The 17,923-nt window shown below is 46.2% G+C and overlaps 1 protein-coding gene across 1 annotated transcript in view; it reads left to right on the top strand.

The window, feature by feature from the left end:
- The window catches only part of SPHK1 (sphingosine kinase 1), a 231,694-nt gene that overhangs the window by 115,697 nt on the left and 98,074 nt on the right, over nucleotides 1-17,923 (top strand). The window contains exon 3 of the mRNA XM_069654682.1: nucleotides 595-689. Coding sequence (XP_069510783.1) covers nucleotides 595-689 — 95 coding nt within the window. The remainder of the gene's footprint in view (nucleotides 1-594; nucleotides 690-17,923) is intronic.

Here is a 17,923-nt window from a genome sequence, read left to right as displayed (position 1 = left end):
ACGAAATGTAATACTATGCTTTATACTCACTTGTGCCTTATCCTGCAACTAAGTTTTTATGTAATCTTATCTTCCTGTTCTCTGTTGTGGCCTGTTACGTCTGGGTTTTGGGCGCCATTCTAAATAAATAAACAAACAAACAAACAAACATGATTCGAGAATAAAGTGTCCTTATTTCCACAGGCCAGAGCGGCCTAACATGTGGCAGGACCTAGACTTGCGTGCACATGGTAGATTCCCATCTGCTGCAATAGCACAGATGGCCTAAAATAATGTTGGTATGGAAAGGCTGCCCAGAGGAATGACAGTGATTATAACTAATTTAAATCCTTGTATCTTTTGTGTGTGTGATGAGGGGCCTACCTAGTGTTGCCCACACGCGCATGCCGCAGCCCACTCCCCATGATGTGACCTCACAATGGTCAAAAGTCAGTCCATAATGCTCATCCACCCACAGTGTAATTTGAAAAGTTGTCTCCCTGACGCAGCAGGGTGGATAGCAGGTGGGTGGGGTGGGGGGGGTCCGCAGGTTGGTGTGAAACTCATGTGTGGCCGTCTTTCATTGTCCTTCTTTGTCCCTTCCATTGCTCACAGAGAGACCAAACCATGCCCGAGAGCTGGCACACGACTACGCCCTCGAGCGCTGGGATGCCTTGGTGGTGGTATCTGGAGACGGCCTGATGTACGAGGTAAACCAGGCGCACGCGCGAAAGGGCTCAGGGTGGCTTATAAATAGACCTGGTTACTAAAGTCAGTGTTTTAAAAAAAAATGTATTGCTTCTCCTCAAGAGGTCGGGATTGTCATGTGATAAATGTTGTGGTAAAATTCAAATACTGCGTTTTGCATAACTTGGCTGGGTCCCAAGGTTCGCATTGTGGTTTAGGGTATACTACTTTTGTTCCTATTGTGACTTTGTTCTCGGGGGCACTTTCTCGTTATTCTGCATCGTGATTTGCATGTCCCGGGCGGCGCAGCCTCATTGTGATTTTGTTCGTAGGTAAATTCCACTGTCAGACCTGCCCATTGTGTATATTCATAGGCACAGCCGACTGGGTGTATGTGGTTCTCCTTGCTGCAATATCTACTGCTTGCCGTGACACTTGCCCTCTGCCATATTGCTCTGCGGTACCTGTTACTCCACTGCCCCCATGATTTTTGCTCCCTGCTATGCGAACTGTAGGGCCTGTTCCCCTACTGCTTGTTATTTGCTCCCAGCCTATATCTTCTATTGAGTACACTGCGCTGTCTGGCCCTTGCCAATTTGTAAGGCAAATACACCTTCAATGCTTTCACCCTCCCTACTTATTTTCAGAGCCGCCCAGCAAACCAAGAACTCTCAGGTTTCCCATAGCTATGCTAGATAAGACTAGTCCTGATTTGTTTCTCCCTTTTGATTCTGGGACGTGTATTTTTTTTCACATTTGAAATGTAGGAAAGCCAGGTCCCGGAATTTCCAGCAAAACCATGCCTGGCTGTCTCACCCATGGCCATGGAAAACTTGAGAGCTCAGCAAACGGTCATGGCATCCCCACCAGCAGCCCTTAACGCCCTAGCCAAGCCAACAGAACCTAAGCAGCAGAGGCTCAAGTCAACCCTCAAACTAAAGCCTTGGAATCCTCATGAAATACTGACCATCTGTATATGGGAATCCTCAGTTGCATTCCCGACGACCTGCATAAACGCGGCCTAGCACCACTTCCTTGCATCGTTTCACCCATGTCACGTCTAACTCCTGCCCCACGTAGAAAACCTGGTTAAAGAGGAGAAACCCCCACTGTCAAAAATCATCTTACGCAGAATCTCGAATAAAACTCGAACTAAACAATCAACTAGCAACCAAACACCGGCAAGAGGAGGTGGAATTCCACTGGTACATAATTCCATTGCACAAAAGTATCTCCTTCGGATTCCATCCCGGATTGCAAACCGATCCTACTACACTGTGCTGCCTCCCTCTCCTTCGTCTTAAGCTACAACCCCCGTACTTTATAAAACTCCTAATTTCTGGACAGCCTCGCTGATGCAGTAGCCAACCCCACGATCGACTGCCATTACCTTACGTTACTGGGAGGTTTCAATCTTTTGTCTGGAGGAAAAGCACCACACTGCCACCAGTTCCGGTTCAGCTGATATGGACGCCCTACACTTGTAGTTGGAGAATCCAGACACAACTGGACTCCTGTATGGCAGTTTCTGTAATTAAAATGTGACCATGTGGCGGAGTAGGTGACGAGTAGGTGCAGTCCTGCAGTCTACTCTGGAGCAGTCTTTCTACAGTCTCTTCAGTGGGTGGAGCAAAGTGGTGCAAAGTGAACAATCAAAACCCCACTTCCCAGCGGAGCGGAGCGGAGTAGGTGACGAGTAGGTGGAGTCCTGCAGTCATGGCGGCCAGGGCGGCCAGGCTCGCCAGGAGCAAAACATCGTCTCCACCACGCCATAGCCAGGAGGAAGACGGCGAGGACTGCGGCGGCCGGCTGAAAAGTCTGAGATCACGAGCGGGCACAGAGAGTGCCATTATTGGACAGCCGTTCGCCCTCAAAGCTGCTACAGAAAAAAAAAGGTGAGCGCAAAGGAATCCCCTACAGAGACAGCAAAGTTACTCCTAGCCCCCTAAGTATACATGGAGGGGCTGAGGAGCGATGCGCAGGGCTACCGAGTGGGGAGGAAATCACTCCGTGTCCCACTCAGTGTCCCAAACCAAAAACTGCCCCAGCCGCTAGCACCCGCCATGAGCCAGCTTGGGGCACAGCAGTTAACATTTCACTAAGCAGCCACAACTCGCAGCCCCCAACCCGCCTTACGACCACCCGCCCGCATAGCACCTCTCTGGGTCCTAGGTCGCCGACCCTGGTCCTCGTTGAGGCCGTGGCGGTGCGGCGGTTGCCCGGGGAGGAGCTCGCGGGGAAGCTGACGCCTGGCCGTCAGAGCATGGGAGAGGAAAGCGTCTGCAGCCCAGCAGAGGTCCGGGATCATGAGGAAGACCTGTCAGGCGGGCCGAGCACGCCAGCCGAGGACGGCGTCGGGCTCGGGCTTGAATTCCGAGCAGGGGAGGGGGTGGGAGAGGGAGAAGGAGAGGGGAGAGACTTCAAAGCGGTTGGCTTGCTGGCAGCTGAGGAGCGCCCGAGCGACACGCAGGGAGTGCCATCTGCAGGCACCGAAGAGAGCAGGCAGCCAGCACTGTCGGTGCTGGCGATGGTGCACGCCCCTGTCCAATGGACTAACAGTGACTTTCTGCCTGGCTCCCAGGAAGGAGGAGATGGGACAGCTGATTCCACAGAACTGGGAGTGGGCACATCCAAACCAACCAGATTCAAAGCCAAGAGAAAAAGAAATGAGAATGTACGCTCTTGGGCCTCTAAAACAAGGATGAAGGAAGGAACGGGTAACCGCAGACGGCCCCGAGCGAAGCCATACAAAAACCAAGAGGCAGCGGAGGGGGATCAACCTCCACAAATGACACCCGAGATTAAAACTATAAGAAAACCACCAGTAACTCATAGTCTAAAATACTACTTTAAGCCGTCTTCAGCACACAGAAGTAGAAATACTGTGGAACTGTCAAACACGGAAATCCTCCAAGCATTGCAGGATTGCTAGCCGCAGGCGAAATGCCAGAGACTAGATGACACATCAAGATTGCCCACTAAGGCGCAGCTTGTCGCACATATGAGTCCTCCCTCAGAAGGGACTGCAGGAAAGACGGGGCATCCTGGTGGCCCCGGGCCAACGCAGGAAGACAAGCATAGAAAAGGAAGGGCCCGGGAGACACAAGCTAACGAAGAGGAAGACCTAGGAAAGGTCTCCTCTCTAGAGGCGATCGTACTAGACCCTGAAGAGACGAGAAATGGAGAGTACCCGAGCCCAGTGGTGGAAGACACATGTAGGGACGGGGAAGCGGTGGAAACCCCACCTAACACTTATGGGTCACATGAAATCGATCCTGCATCAGAGTCAACAGACGCGAGCATGGATGCAGAACGAGACAAAGGTGAACCCACACTCCAACAAGCAGAATTCAGATGGACAGCCACAGGATCCATTGGTGAAAAGAGCCCTTGTAAGGGTGAGGGTCTCTCAACCCCGAGGAGCCCGCGGCCGCCTGCCCCTCCACCTGAGAGAGTCCATTTGCACCCGGGCGGCGACACAATTGATCAGGGGAGCAAGGAAACATGGAACAGTCCAATAACAGGACCCTCAACTAGCAACATCCCCAGGTATACTGGATCGGCAAGAGCCTCTGCAGTGAACGAAAATCAAAGAAGGCCAACGGACTCTCCTTGCTCAGAGACCCGGGTAGGGCCAAAAAGCAGCACACAGTGCTAGAAACCCCTGCAAAAACAAGAACGTCGACTTCGTCAAATTATATAGGTGCTGAAACCCCCTCGAAAAAAGCAGACATTCTGGCAATTATGTCATCAACAACAATCGCTTTGGCGCCTTTTATGAAGCTATACGAGGCCATGAGTGACAACCTAAAAGACCTTAGCACAACACAAGCTATGATGTACAGCAAACTGATATTCCTAGAGGCTTATACCATGGCCAGAGATAAAGGCTCTCCCAATCTACCTACCGAGACAAGTATACCAATCCTGACAACGGAGCAGAACACAACTACAACAGTCTAAAAGAGGTATACAGCAAACGGACATAACTATAGATCTAACCAGTGACATCGGTCAGGACCAAGAGAAAGAACCGCACTTAAGGAGACCTCAGACAGGCCTCGATAAGCCGGCGCAGGGGCAGGGCGGGAAAACCTCCAAACAGAATAGTCAAGCCCAAGAAGCCCCAAGTAAACCCCATAAGAAGCAAACTCAACTTCCTAAACAGTCAATCGGAAAAGCAAAAGGCTCAACTGTGCTCAGTTATCTGATCGAGAAAGAACCCCCCCTCATCAACAACGGCTATGAAAGCCAAGCCTACCACTAAGCAAAATAAAAAACAGCAGGGGGCAGAAACGAGACAGAAGCCTCCAGCCCAACAACTGTTCATTATAAGTGGGAGCCCCAAACCCGGAACAGCGGCGAGCTCGCCCAAATCTGCAGAAGACTTCCTTGAAGATGACTCAATGATGAACATGAGCCAACATCTGGACGAAGAGCCAACCCAAGTACAAAACGGGTGTGCTCCGCTCATGGCAATAAGAGACGTCCATAGGGAGGCACACACGGGCACGGGGACCAACCTAGAGGATGAACCATTTAGCTCACAATTCTTGAGGATTGCTGTAAGAAATTGAATAAAGGGGTGCAGTGGAAAGCAAAGAGCCCGAGGGGATCAGCGAGCAAGGGCAACCAGGAGTCCACAAATCCTCCACACGAGAAAGAAAATCGACACTCGTCCAAGCTCCCAAGTCATACTTCTGCCTTTGCGGAGCCGCACTACACAAGCAAAATAAGCCTTCGACCTAGCACAGAATCTTGGAAACAGAAAGCACCGCACTCCACCTCCAAGACGGAAAAATACTGCAAGGATGAAAAAAACACAGAAAGGAAGAAATGGATACTAAAGCTGGAGCAGATCCATGGAAATGATGACGAGGTAGTACTAAATAGAGGTGCGGTGCTAGAACTACTGAGCTTCGTGCCAAAATCTCAGATCTATAAACACGAAAGACCTGCTGATAGTGGACCCCAGCCAGAGCCAGCACAAATCCATCTCACACCTCTACGTGGCTTCTAAATCTGTGTTTCGTCTCCTGATAGCCGAGACGAAAGCATTGCTGAAACTTGGATATGACAACATAGAATCAACTAGATCAACACGGTTCAACCGACCAAGCCCAAAACGCGATCATTCAGCTGCTCTGGAAATGAGAAGCCCCTCGTCAAAACATCGTCAGTACACAAAAAACCATCGGCACGAGACAAGAGGGGAAAAATCAAATCACAGACACGAGTCACAAACTATTACTAAGGAGAAGGCCTACAAGGACCAGGGAGGCGAGAAAGCACCGTCAAGAATAAGCCAAGAACAAAATAACAGGAAAATGGACCTCACGATTACAAAAACGATCTTGGCAGACCAAATACAACCATCGCTGAGGTGCAACTCGAGACTCAACCTAGTCCTGGCTCCTGAGTCGTGGTTATCCAAAGCACCGACTGGTGCACCAAGGAAATAGCAATCCAAGCACCATGAGTCCGGTTCAGCCTTCACGACCGTCAAGAAAGCTGAGAGATTCTGCATCCGACTAGGCTCATGGAACACCAGGGGACACTCGCATCTAATGCGTCCAGGAGCCATTGAACTAAGAGATTATGATTTTCTATGTCTACAGGAAACCTGGCTCACAGAGGTCCCGACACTTGAGGGATACGAAATCATCCTCTCACCGGCCACAAAAGGACAAACAGGACGCCCATCCTCTGGAATATTGACAGTATGTCGTCAAGGATGTGGTTTTTCACTCGACTCCACGCTATTTAGCAGTCCTTCCATCCTGATGACCAAAGCAGTTCAGACTGATCGTGAAGAACACCCAGCCAACCAACTACGTGAGCCACTGATCATTATAAATACATATTGGAATCCAGCTGAAATCAGTGACACATCCTATCTGGAACAAATGGAAAGAGCGATCGATGAGGCACTGTCGGCCCAGTTAACCCCTAACCTCTTGATTTGTGGAGACATCAACGCCACATGCCAGTCCTCAGACAAACTCACTTCCCATACGGACAAGAACAGACCGGGAGCGAAGAGAGGAGCCCAGTGGTCGAATTTGATGAACTCTCGTGAACTCCATAACCTGGACGCAGCCTTTCCAGACCCAAAACGGCTGCCGACTTGGGCAAGGCAAGAAGCGAACGCCACAATAGACCACATATTTGTGTCCACGCCGTTGTTAGCAGTGATAAGTTCTTTTGACGTGATCAATGCGCCGGCTAGTGACCATAACTTGCTGGTGACAGTTTGGTCAACAACGCAGGTGGAAAGAGATTACGCGTTGCCACAGCTCTCCACGAATAACCAACGAACAAGAGTGAAAATATCGGCTAAAGCAATAAAAGAACTAGGACACAAATACCGGGCACAGGCAGAACGGGGGACAAGTGAGCAGATCGACTACTTACCTTTACTGGTCACATACAAAGTCAAGGCCACCAACAGAGCCAATCACAACTGCTCGCACCACAGATTTGACAACTTTGTGGTGTTAAAACGCAAGGAGATGAGAAGGCTAAAACGACAAGCTAAAGTGAGAGGAACTGCGGCAGCAATAATTGAGGCAGCAGAGGGGTGCCGACAGTACAAAAACTGTCTCAAAAACTATTGCTTGACCCTATATCAACAGGACTCAGAAGCAATTCTGAAAACAATAGTATCCAACAACAGCAGAGAGTTCTGGAGCCTCCTGATTTCGACGCACTCCGATGGAAAAACTGCTTTTATTTCAAACATCGGCGAAGCTACCTGGGTCAAATTCTTCAGCGCATTGTTTCAGAAGTCTGAAGAAGAGCAAACAGAGAAGCTGGCGGAGCGATCATTACCATGTATCAGAGTGGATGACTTTGAGGACATCACAACACAAATTAAGAGACTTAAAAACTCCCGAGCCCCAGGCCCGGACGGCATCTCGAACGTTGACCTGAAGTCCTTCGAGGAAGAATGGGCCCCTCTTCTTAGCAAAATCTTTCAAAGATGTGCTCAACTACAATCTATACCTCCATCATGGAAAACGGCCACAGTCGTACCAATTTACAAGAAGGGCGATAAAGAAGATCCAAAAAACTATAGGCCGATCGCCCTTCTGGATTGTATTGGAAAAGTGTTTGGTTCTCTCGTTCTGAGAGAATTCAACAACTGGGCCAAAACGGCTGGCTGCCATGACTATCTACAAACAGGCTTCAAAAAAGGACTGGGCACAGCAGCCAACATCCTGATGCTCAGCGCGCTCAAAGGGAGAGTGTTGGAGGGTGGACCGCGACTTTACCTAATCTTCATCGACCTGACCCAGGCGTTCGATAAAGTAGAGCGCCCGCGGCTCTGGCAGAAACTCGAAACTTGGGGTTGCCCCACCCCGATCCTGGAGCCGATCAAAGCACTGTACACCGGCACCACCATGCGAGTAAGATTAAACCAACACGGCCTCCTGTCCCCAGCGATTCCAACCGCCAGAGGGGTGAAACAGGGGTGCCCTCTGGCCCTATTTATCTCCTTCCTGGGGGACCTGCAAACAACGTTCGAAGAAGTCTGCTGCTTCCCACCAAAGTTGGGCGACACCCATGTGAATAGAATCCTATACGCAGACGACCTGGTCCTCCTGGACCACACTCTCGTGGGCCTGCAGCGTCAACTGAAGAAACTCTCGGAATACATGGCTGACAACAAATTGGAGATAAACGAAAAAAAGACAAAATGTATGATCCTGTCTACAAAACCAAAGAAGGTGGAAGGAACCGCTCTGTTCTTGGAAAAGCAGCGGGTCGAAAAAGTCTCCGAATTTAGATACCTTGGACTGACAATTGATGGCTCAAGAAATGAACTGGCAATGCAAGTCCACCTCAAAAGAACAACGAAAAAGCTGATTGCACAAGCCAAAGCAATCAACAGAAAATTCGGTCTAATTCCTGTTGTAGATTTCTACAAAAAAAAGGTTATTTCCACCTTGACCTACGGCGCCAACGCCCTTCCGAATTTACCCACTGTTGTGTGGCCGAGACTGGAAGCGATGTTTTGGAGAGGGACACTGGGTCTCCCTAATTCCACCTCGGTGACCGTCATAAGGAAGGAACTTAGCCTGCTATCACTCGGGGGAACAGTGAAATCTAGTATGCTCATGCTTTAGCGCAAATCCAGAATTTCGCCTGATCCATCAATTTACAATCTAATCAAGAAAGAATGTGAAAACGGCCAAAGCAACATGCTAAACCGTTGGACAAAAATAAACCAGGCTCTGTTGGCTACTACAGAGTGTGACGAAGAGACACTCGTCAGAAACCCTACAAAAATTAAAAAAAAACTGAAAGAAATCGACTGGATCCAAACCAACGAGGCAGCTCTAAAGAATAAACTGACACAGCACCTCCCGCCAAACATCAGAAGATTCAACGACTTACAACCGTACATCAAAAAGTTCCCTTCTAGACACGCTCGCGATTTAATAATGAGAGCGCGGCTAAATCTCCTGTTAACCAACGAAATCTTAGCAATCAGAGGACTTTCCCCATCGAACGAGTAGCGATTCTGCAAAACGCCGGGAGTAACGGAATCGATCAGGCATTTGCTCTTAGCATGTCCTCGCACAGCCAGGATCCGAACAGTCTACCTGACGAAGATCTTTTCGGAGCACATTTTAAGTGACCAGGACATTTGTTGGTCCAGATTGATGGCCGGAGACAGACCTTCATGGCTGCTGGCCACCTACAAAAGGTTGGTCTATGTAAACACTGAACTTCTCAGCCGACCGTCCTCAGGTTGATCGGTCCGTCCAACGACCTTCGATGAGTTCCGGCCTCAATACTTCTCCCGTTCTTATCATCACTGATGCTACTACAGCTTCGCACTGAAAATGAAAAGTCTTCTATTGTAAAAATCTTATTGATTAAAACAATTTACAAAAAAAAAAAATGTGACCAGTGTCTCGCAAGGTAAAGCATGCGCTCAATTAATACCCTAATAATACTCTACTGCCTCCACAAATGAATCTTAAAGTTCCCCCTTGTCCCAACATTGCCAAATGAAGCAAGCCGAAGATGGTTCACCACCAACCTCAACAGGCTTCAGCAAATCTGGGGCCAAAGCTACCTGGCAAATCTGTGTATAACCAACAGCTCAGATGTAACGGTTTATTGAGACGCCACCCTCAACACGAGGAGTTCCTTCCCTCCCCACTTAAGTGGTTATGCAACAACCTGTTTAACAGATTCTTTTTTTTTTTGCCCTATATCACATATCATGCCCCTTGGTCCCCTCTCCCCTGAGCTAACAATGAGCCAAGAACCAGGCCGGTGTACGGGAAATATATTGGTATTTATTTCAATTAAAAGAAATAGAAATTAGCACGAAAAGGTCAAAATAGCTGTGGCACAACACAATCAACTTCTCTCAGCATAAACAATGCACAAAAGCGAGTTAAAAAGAACACCACCACAATTCTTCCCTTTCTGTAAATTTCACTTCAGAAAATAACTACACTGATCAATAAAGAATGCACTTATGTAATGTTTGCGATTTTGATCTTCCTGCTATCTTAATACGCTAGCAGTAGGATTTAAAAACTGGTTCAAATACATATGGCATATATGATTTTTCCCACACTTTGGTTTAAAATAAACACAGGGCTATTTCTCGTTTTGTTTTTCAGACCCCCACTTGCTTTGGTTATGTTGGGAAGTCGGACAGAAAAATTGGAATGCTTTGAGGAATTTTGCATTCCAGACGCCCCCTTACTGAAAGGCCTGTGTTGGGTAAACTGGATAAAAGGTTGGACTGATTTAAGAACAAAAATACCCCTCTTCCTTAATGAAGTTGGGGTCAGCTAGACAACGTGGATTACCCAATTAATTAATAGGCTATAGTTTTCAGCGCACACTAGGCAGTGAGCTTTGTTGATTTAGAATGTTAACAACATTCACCCTGTAGAGTTCTGCCAAATGGGGAATTCATTAAATTAATATTTTTAGTTAGATAGGCTAAGGATCTACACAGTTCTGCCCTGCCCCCCACACCCACTATAAAGGGAAAGTATTCAAGGCAAGAAGACTCCCCCACTTTTTGGTTTCCCAGGGCTCAGTTCTATTTTCATAGCAAGTCTCTGTTTAAGTTTCAGGAAAGCCAGCTGCATCTCAGGACACTCTGGAAAGATAGGGCAGGGGTCTGGTCACTCCACTCTCAAAGATGGCCTCCCGCTCTCCACCATAGGACCCAGTCAGCTTTGAGGCCTTCCTAGAAATAGCTCCACCCAGATGCACTCTCAGCAATCTCCTCTGGTGTCTCCTTAAAAGCTGTCAAATGGTAATTTTCAGCCTTCCAGACGGTCTGACCCTTGTCTGTCTTTCTCCTTTTTCTCTGACTCCCTGTCCTAGTTCAGTCCCCCATGTATAGCAGCGATGATGCCACCAATTTTACAAACTTGGCGAAGTACCCTGCAATAATCCCTGCCACTAGGATTGGACAGTTACCCTTCTCTCTCCTCCCAAATCCAGACTCCAAGTCAGGATTGGTTTAGGGGTTCGGAGCAACATATGGCAATTCCCATTCGTCATCATCCTTTGTTCTCCTTTCAACATTTTGGCAAAAATGAGTTATGTATCACAACTTCATAATTTTACAAGCAACTGCCAGACTAAACATATTTTCTGTTTCCGCTAATAATGGGAAATTAGATAAGCCGACCACCAAATCTGTATCATGTAGCACTGCCATGTGGCACCTTTCTGCCATTTCCATAAAAAGCACAACAGTTATGAATATGTAAGTTATTAAGCATATCCCTAATTTCAATTTCCACCCGCTCACCAACTGTCACATTTGGAACATGTTCAGATCAGCCAGAAACCTAGTTTAATTGGCCCTTACACTTCCCAGAGTCACAGGACGATGAATTTTATATCACCAAAATCATCTGAAAATTACATGAAAAAATGGTACATAGATTAAATCCATCCACCTTATGATGGCTGAGAAAAAGCCCTACATGATAATTCCTTTTAAACAAACTGTGAATCTTCATGTGGGACAAATGGTGCTGCTCCTGCTTCCGAACATTTGTTTTCAGTGGGTCAGCCTGTACCTTTATCAGTCTCCTTTGTGTTGGAAGCTTGCTCTTTGAAGTGGCTGCCCCATTTTCACACGTTAGTTGTACTCCAGCCAAGGATGACTTTTCTTGAAGTCCCTGCTTTCAGAGCCAGCAGGTCTGGAGAACACTGAATTTTGACCCCTTTCGCAGCACATATTTACTGCGGTTGTTCATTAGATGGGAGATGTCACATCCAGGCTGGAAGTGGGAGATGTCCTTGTGAAGTTTTGCCCACTGCCAGCAAAAGGGTCTGCCTTGAGCTGAAATGTCTTTCATAAAGACAAAGTGGCTCTTCAAATGTCACTGTAGTTTTGTGGGTGAAACATACTATACATTGATCTGTGTCAAACCCACACATGTTTTGTTTTCCTGTGAGCAGTGATATTTGTTTCACTTTTACTTTTTCAAAAAACGTTTTTATTTGTGCAGGCAGTTTTCTGTTTTCAATGTTTAAAAGTCCTGTTTTCCATGTGACGGGGATCTTTGATTCCTCCTTCTTTTGTACATTAAAATGCTGCTTATCCATTGGTAATGACAAGTAGGCCCCTTCCCACATGGCTCTTTAATTTTACTTGAACAACAAAAACAAATGCTAGGCAGTTTTTGTTTCTGTTTAAAATCTTGCTTTTCATGTGAATGGGACTTCTGTTTGGGGCCTTTACATGCACCCCACGCAGAGAAGCATATTATGCAAAGCGTATAGATGGTGGTATCACCACAATTTCACTATAGCGTGAACCTGCTCACTACATGTGGGCATAAGGAGATGACCTTGTAAACTGAGGGGAACATTTTATTTATTTGGGGTATTTAAATGCATGCTCCTGTGACCAATTAAATGTTTTTGATTATTAATATTGCCTAACAAAATGGTGCTCATTTTATTGACACTGTATATTGGTCCAGCCATAATTCGAACATTTGAATACTGGTTTTGCGAATCCATCTAGCGATCTATACAGTTTATGAACCTGTCCCTCTCGGGTGTGGCCTCTCTCCTCTGGCACCCTGCCCTTGTCTCTCTCTGTGTTCTCCTCCGTTTTGGTTGTGTGCTTCACTGCTTGGTAGTTAGGTCTGCCTTTTATACATCTCACACAGACTTACATGGGTAAATGTTTACACTTCTGTTCCACAACAGTGTCATGCAGGCAAAATAGCTGCCGCGTGTGAATCCCTAAATCTCTTATTAATGCAGGAAAACCACTGTCCACTCTTCTCATCCAACTACTTCACTCAGACACACGTTCCCTAAAAATGTACTGAAACAAAGCTCTGTGTTCTGTAAATCCTGCCATTTTTAATGCATGTCCTTTTGCATTCCGGCGCTGGCAATAAGCACAGAAATGCACGTGCGAATTCAATATGATGTGAGCCGGAAAGGTAACCCAGAAGAGCCTGTGTGAGATGTCACATGCTTGTAGTCACTTTTGACACAGACATGAAGCTGGCTTTTATGCATACCATTCACAGTTCCACGCAAAGCTTTTAATTTTGTTTGCACACTGAACAAGTAAATATGCATCCTCATCTGTCGGGGACAATAGTGGTAGCCACTTGCTCCCTGAAAAGGGACTTCCATTTGGTTACCGGTCCAAGTCCTCTGTGTCGGTGGGGAGGGGGCCATCCTCCTGGGCAAACTAAATGAGGCAATGCCTGCACCTGGAATTTGACTCCAGCTCTGTAACCTTCCTCTCAAGGGCCGCTGGTCATCTGAATCTCGGTGGTTTCCGCCTTTGCTGTCAGCCTGAAGGTTTCCTCTGCGACAGCTTAACTTTTACTTTGCCCCAATATTCCGATGGAAAAGCTTTACCCAAAGTGAATGACTATTTTTATATAACTTTAAAAAAAATGTTTTATTACGAGTATATAATCACCGAAGTAATTTTTACAAGAAGATGAAAGAAAACTTCAGTTTCTTAAAACTTTACAAAATATTACGCAGTGTAGCGTTGAAGTTAAAATCATATCGAAAACAAAAGAAGCAGCAGAACGAAGGGAAAAATCAATAGTTTCAACACTCTGCTTATTAGCAAAAGGGAGAAAAAGCAGGAACTAAGGGAAAAAAGAGATCAAACTCAACCCATGCCTGGCGAATCCACCACACAACAAGCAGTGGCACCCCCCGTTGCTAATGTCCAGTGGGTCCACTCTGTCGGGACTCCGAAGCAGTATGTTCGAAGAATAGATCCAGGATTTTGGTGGCTGCTATTGTCCATGATGGTCTAAGGCCCCCTATTAAGCGGTCCCACCAAAGTGCTTGATCAGTCAGATAAGCTTGCTCTAAATGGTGTAGCAGGTACGGCGATCTATGCTTAGCTGTTCCTGGACACAGTAAAAGAAGGTGACGTAATGTTTCGCTTTGTTGAGTGTCATTACAGAAGCGGCAGATATTAGTTGCAGAGAGTCCTCTTATGTGTAAAATTTTGTTCGTTGGTAATAAGTTCAACCTAGCGCGCAGTAGAGTATTCCAAGTTTTTCTGTTTGGATGTTTTATCAAAAACGGTTGGACTGCATTTAGTTTTCTACTTGTTGGAGGTAGATGACTAGTTAGTTTGTACGCAGAAGCTTTTTCGAGTGTACTTATCCAGTCCATTTCCTCTATGCGAGTTTTGGTTTTTGTTGGATTACCTAACAGCTCTATATAACTTTAAATTGTTTGCCTTGTTGAGGCAATTTATGTTTCTTTTCTCAATTACTCCTTTCTGTTTTTAAAGTAATTATCTGTTTTGTAGATGTGGCTTCCGAGTATATTTATAGTAATCTACTATTGTGTGCTGATGTATGTGGAAGCCGCCCCTTGCTGCTCCTCCACTGCCCTCCTAGGGGTGAACCCAGGCTGTGCTGCCATGCTGTCTTTGTGAGAGTCAGTAATGACAGAAGTGGACCCCCCCCGCCTAACCCTGCAAGGTGATCTACGCAGATCCTCCCCAGAGAGCTTTTCCGCTCTTCTCATTACAAGAACCCGTGTCACTGCATGAGCTCTGCCAATCGCCATACGACACATTCCCCAACTAAGCTTTACAATGCCATAACCTAGCACCCCGGACTCATACCCCAACCCCTCCTGATAAATCATGATTTCGTCAATTGTGTACATTTTTGCCATGGAGATGGTCAAAACAACCCATGTAAAACCATAATGAAATAAAACCACAGCTAACTAGGGAGGCTATTGCCCTATTTACAGCATACAATTTATGGCAAAAAACCACCATGTGGTTACCAACCGCTCCAGGACGACGATGAAACCAATGCCAACATGCACAATTGACCGGACTAATTCAGGCCACTGGGCATCATGCCATACATGACAGGATTATGCCAATGTCCTCTGCCTGGGCCTCCCAGAATAGTCTCTAAACTTCTACAAGGAGCTCAAACTCTTCCGAACACAGGAAAGGTGAAGCCCATGGTACTACGACTCGGAGCACTCCACTGTGTCTGTCAAACACAGAATTAAATCCAAAACTCTTTGTATCGTCCACTTTGCCATCGATGGCAGGAGTCCAGAATCCACAACATGCCCATTGGAACACTTTGATCTACCAATAAGGCCCGAGTAGCAGTAACTCACTTTTGGAAACACCAAGGAGGATGGTTATTCTCTATGGAGCACTGAGCCCAAGGGAGACTTAACGGAAAACCAACAGGCCTTCGGAAAATGGCATAGTCTGGCAGTTCACGAACCTTCCTCAGACTAACTATCTCGGAGGGTTGATCAAGATGGCTGTCTGGAAGTTATAGGACCGACCGACCGACCGGTGTGGTTTCAAACAGGTCTCAAGAAGATCCCCGATCTTCCACCTCCTGTCCACCTCCTCACCGGGCCTAGCTAACCTAATTTCCTTTTAAATCTCCCATCCTTTCTACACGATATGCACAGATCCCCCTGCCCCTGCCACCAAACACACACTACAGCCTTATATACCTTTTAGCATCTCCTCCTTTACCTTAGCCCCTGAGGATCCACTTGCGGCTAAGTTGTGTGCAGACAGCCATCTTTCAAATCCCCACCACCCCCAAACATCCTTCCCACCGAACACACTTTTTTCAGGCCAGGAACTCTTAAGTTATCTTAGTCATGGCAGCTAATAGATCTTGAGTTTATGTTAGAGGAGAACCCAAGTGGCACTGCCAAGTAGAATCCTCCCATCACACAGGACTGAGTACTTCAGGTTTTGTGCCTGACTCTCCTAACTCAGTCCATGAACCATGCACCATGAGGCCACCAAATTGACAGAAGTGTGTTATACAAGGCCATGTTAGAATTCCATCTCATAAAGGTATTGGGGGGTAAGGTTTGCAATAATTCCATAATTCCACTTTGTATAGGTTTTTTTCCCTTCTGTGTTACATAAAAGTTGTGTCCTAAGTAGAGCATTACCTGCTGAGCATACTTGCGGCCGAGCAGGTACCTTTGTGGAAATGTGTGTGTGTATATGTTCCTCATCGCAAAGGTAATAGTAAACTGCAGACACAGCCATCCGGCTCTTGACCATTTTAAGAGGGAAGTGGGATCTCTCATTGGCCAGGTTGCCATCACCCCATAAATGGGTCATGTGGTAAATCATGAGAAACCAGTGCCTTTCTCACGCCTACATTTTGAATATATTTTGAATTGAAATCCTTGTACAACAAAGTTACACAAATCACACAATAGCATAGAATAATGAAAGCATGATGGTGTCAAAAAGATTACATCATACAATAGCATGACTAAATCTTATGAAGGACATCCAGTTAAAACCAATTTAACACCGGATATTTCAAATGTCTAACCAGCTACTTTATTTATTTATTTATTTATTTATTGCATTTGTTAATACGCCCAAACCTGGAGGTATCACAGCATAGGTTACAGGAATATGGCAAAACTTGCTGGTTACAGAAACAGCATGAAGATACTTAGAGTATTATAAAACGACACTGTGGTTACAGGGAAATCAGATTAACATGATTTGACTTACAGTTACATTGTAATACAGGTGAATTTACAAGCAGAAGAACAATTACTTCGGCCCTATGGTAGTGGGCAGGTCTAGAGCGTATAGGTTAGAATTTATTAAACAACCATGTTTTTAAAAGTTTTCAAAAATGGGTGTGGGACGGTTCATTGCTTATGTTAGTAGGGAGTTGAGTTCCATAATCTGGGGGCAGCTACAGGGAAGCTGGACACTCCTGTTCTAGAATTCTTAAAACGGGCGATGATTACTGGTGTTTGATCTAAGGAGTCTGGTTGAAGTTTTTGGGGTGAGGCAATCATTCAGGTAGGTAGGGGCATTTTGGGTGATGCATTATTTAATATAAAACAACAACCTCTGATAAACACAAAAAAGACAAAACAATGTACAAACACGAGGTAGATGCAAAACGGGAGGATGACTGAAGTGACCAACTCATTAAAAGCTGGTCACACAGGAGCCAACACGCCCAGTATTTGCCTTCTGCAGTTGGGGCAGCGGTCTTTCTATGTTGGCGGCACTATAGTTTGAGCAGACGTTTTTTAATCGTCTTATCCGCGACATGTTTTAGAGACCAACTAGTTTTTTTCAACCGAAGTGAGAAAATGGACCCCACCAAAAATTGATGGATGTTATTTTTCCAATAATCGCTTAACTGTCTTTTGAATTGACGTCCCTCTCACGTAAAATGGGAAATCCAGCCGTGCTTTTAGGTTTGCAGGCTCGGTTTGGCGCAGTTATGGGGATATCTTCAAAATATGCAGCCCCCTCAAAAGCAAAATTCGTCATTAGTGCAATTCTAACCTGAACATGAAAACAATACTATGGAACGGTAACTGCACTCTAAACACATACTGTGACATTTGTAGCATTTATGACTTCTGTTGTGGTGAACCATTCAGAGCCAACTTAGTTTTTTCCCGGTTTTTTTCTCCCCCACCCCCCTTTTTTCGTTTTTTTCCGTTCTTTCCCAGCGTGCTGAATGGTCTAAATGTCTGCAGCACTAGCCAGGTTTCTCAGATACAGTAAAAGGAACACAGATTGGCTAGTCCTGAAAAAATCCATTCGGTTGGTTGGGCGGGAGCACACAAAGGGAAGGCGGCCATTGTGGCCCGTGTACATGGCCTGCATGGACTTGGCTGTTGGTCCACATGGCTACTCGTCACAATTGGACCCACAATTGCCAAAGGCCATTGTAATATTTAAAGATGCATC

The sequence above is a fragment of the Ambystoma mexicanum genome, chromosome 3q, assembly GCF_040938575.1.
Source record: "Ambystoma mexicanum isolate Mex_15411 chromosome 3q, UKY_AmexF1_1, whole genome shotgun sequence".
NCBI lineage: Eukaryota > Metazoa > Chordata > Amphibia > Caudata > Ambystomatidae > Ambystoma > Ambystoma mexicanum.
The sequence above is the reverse complement of the archived record's forward strand: the minus strand, read 5'-3'. Positions and strand labels throughout refer to the sequence as shown.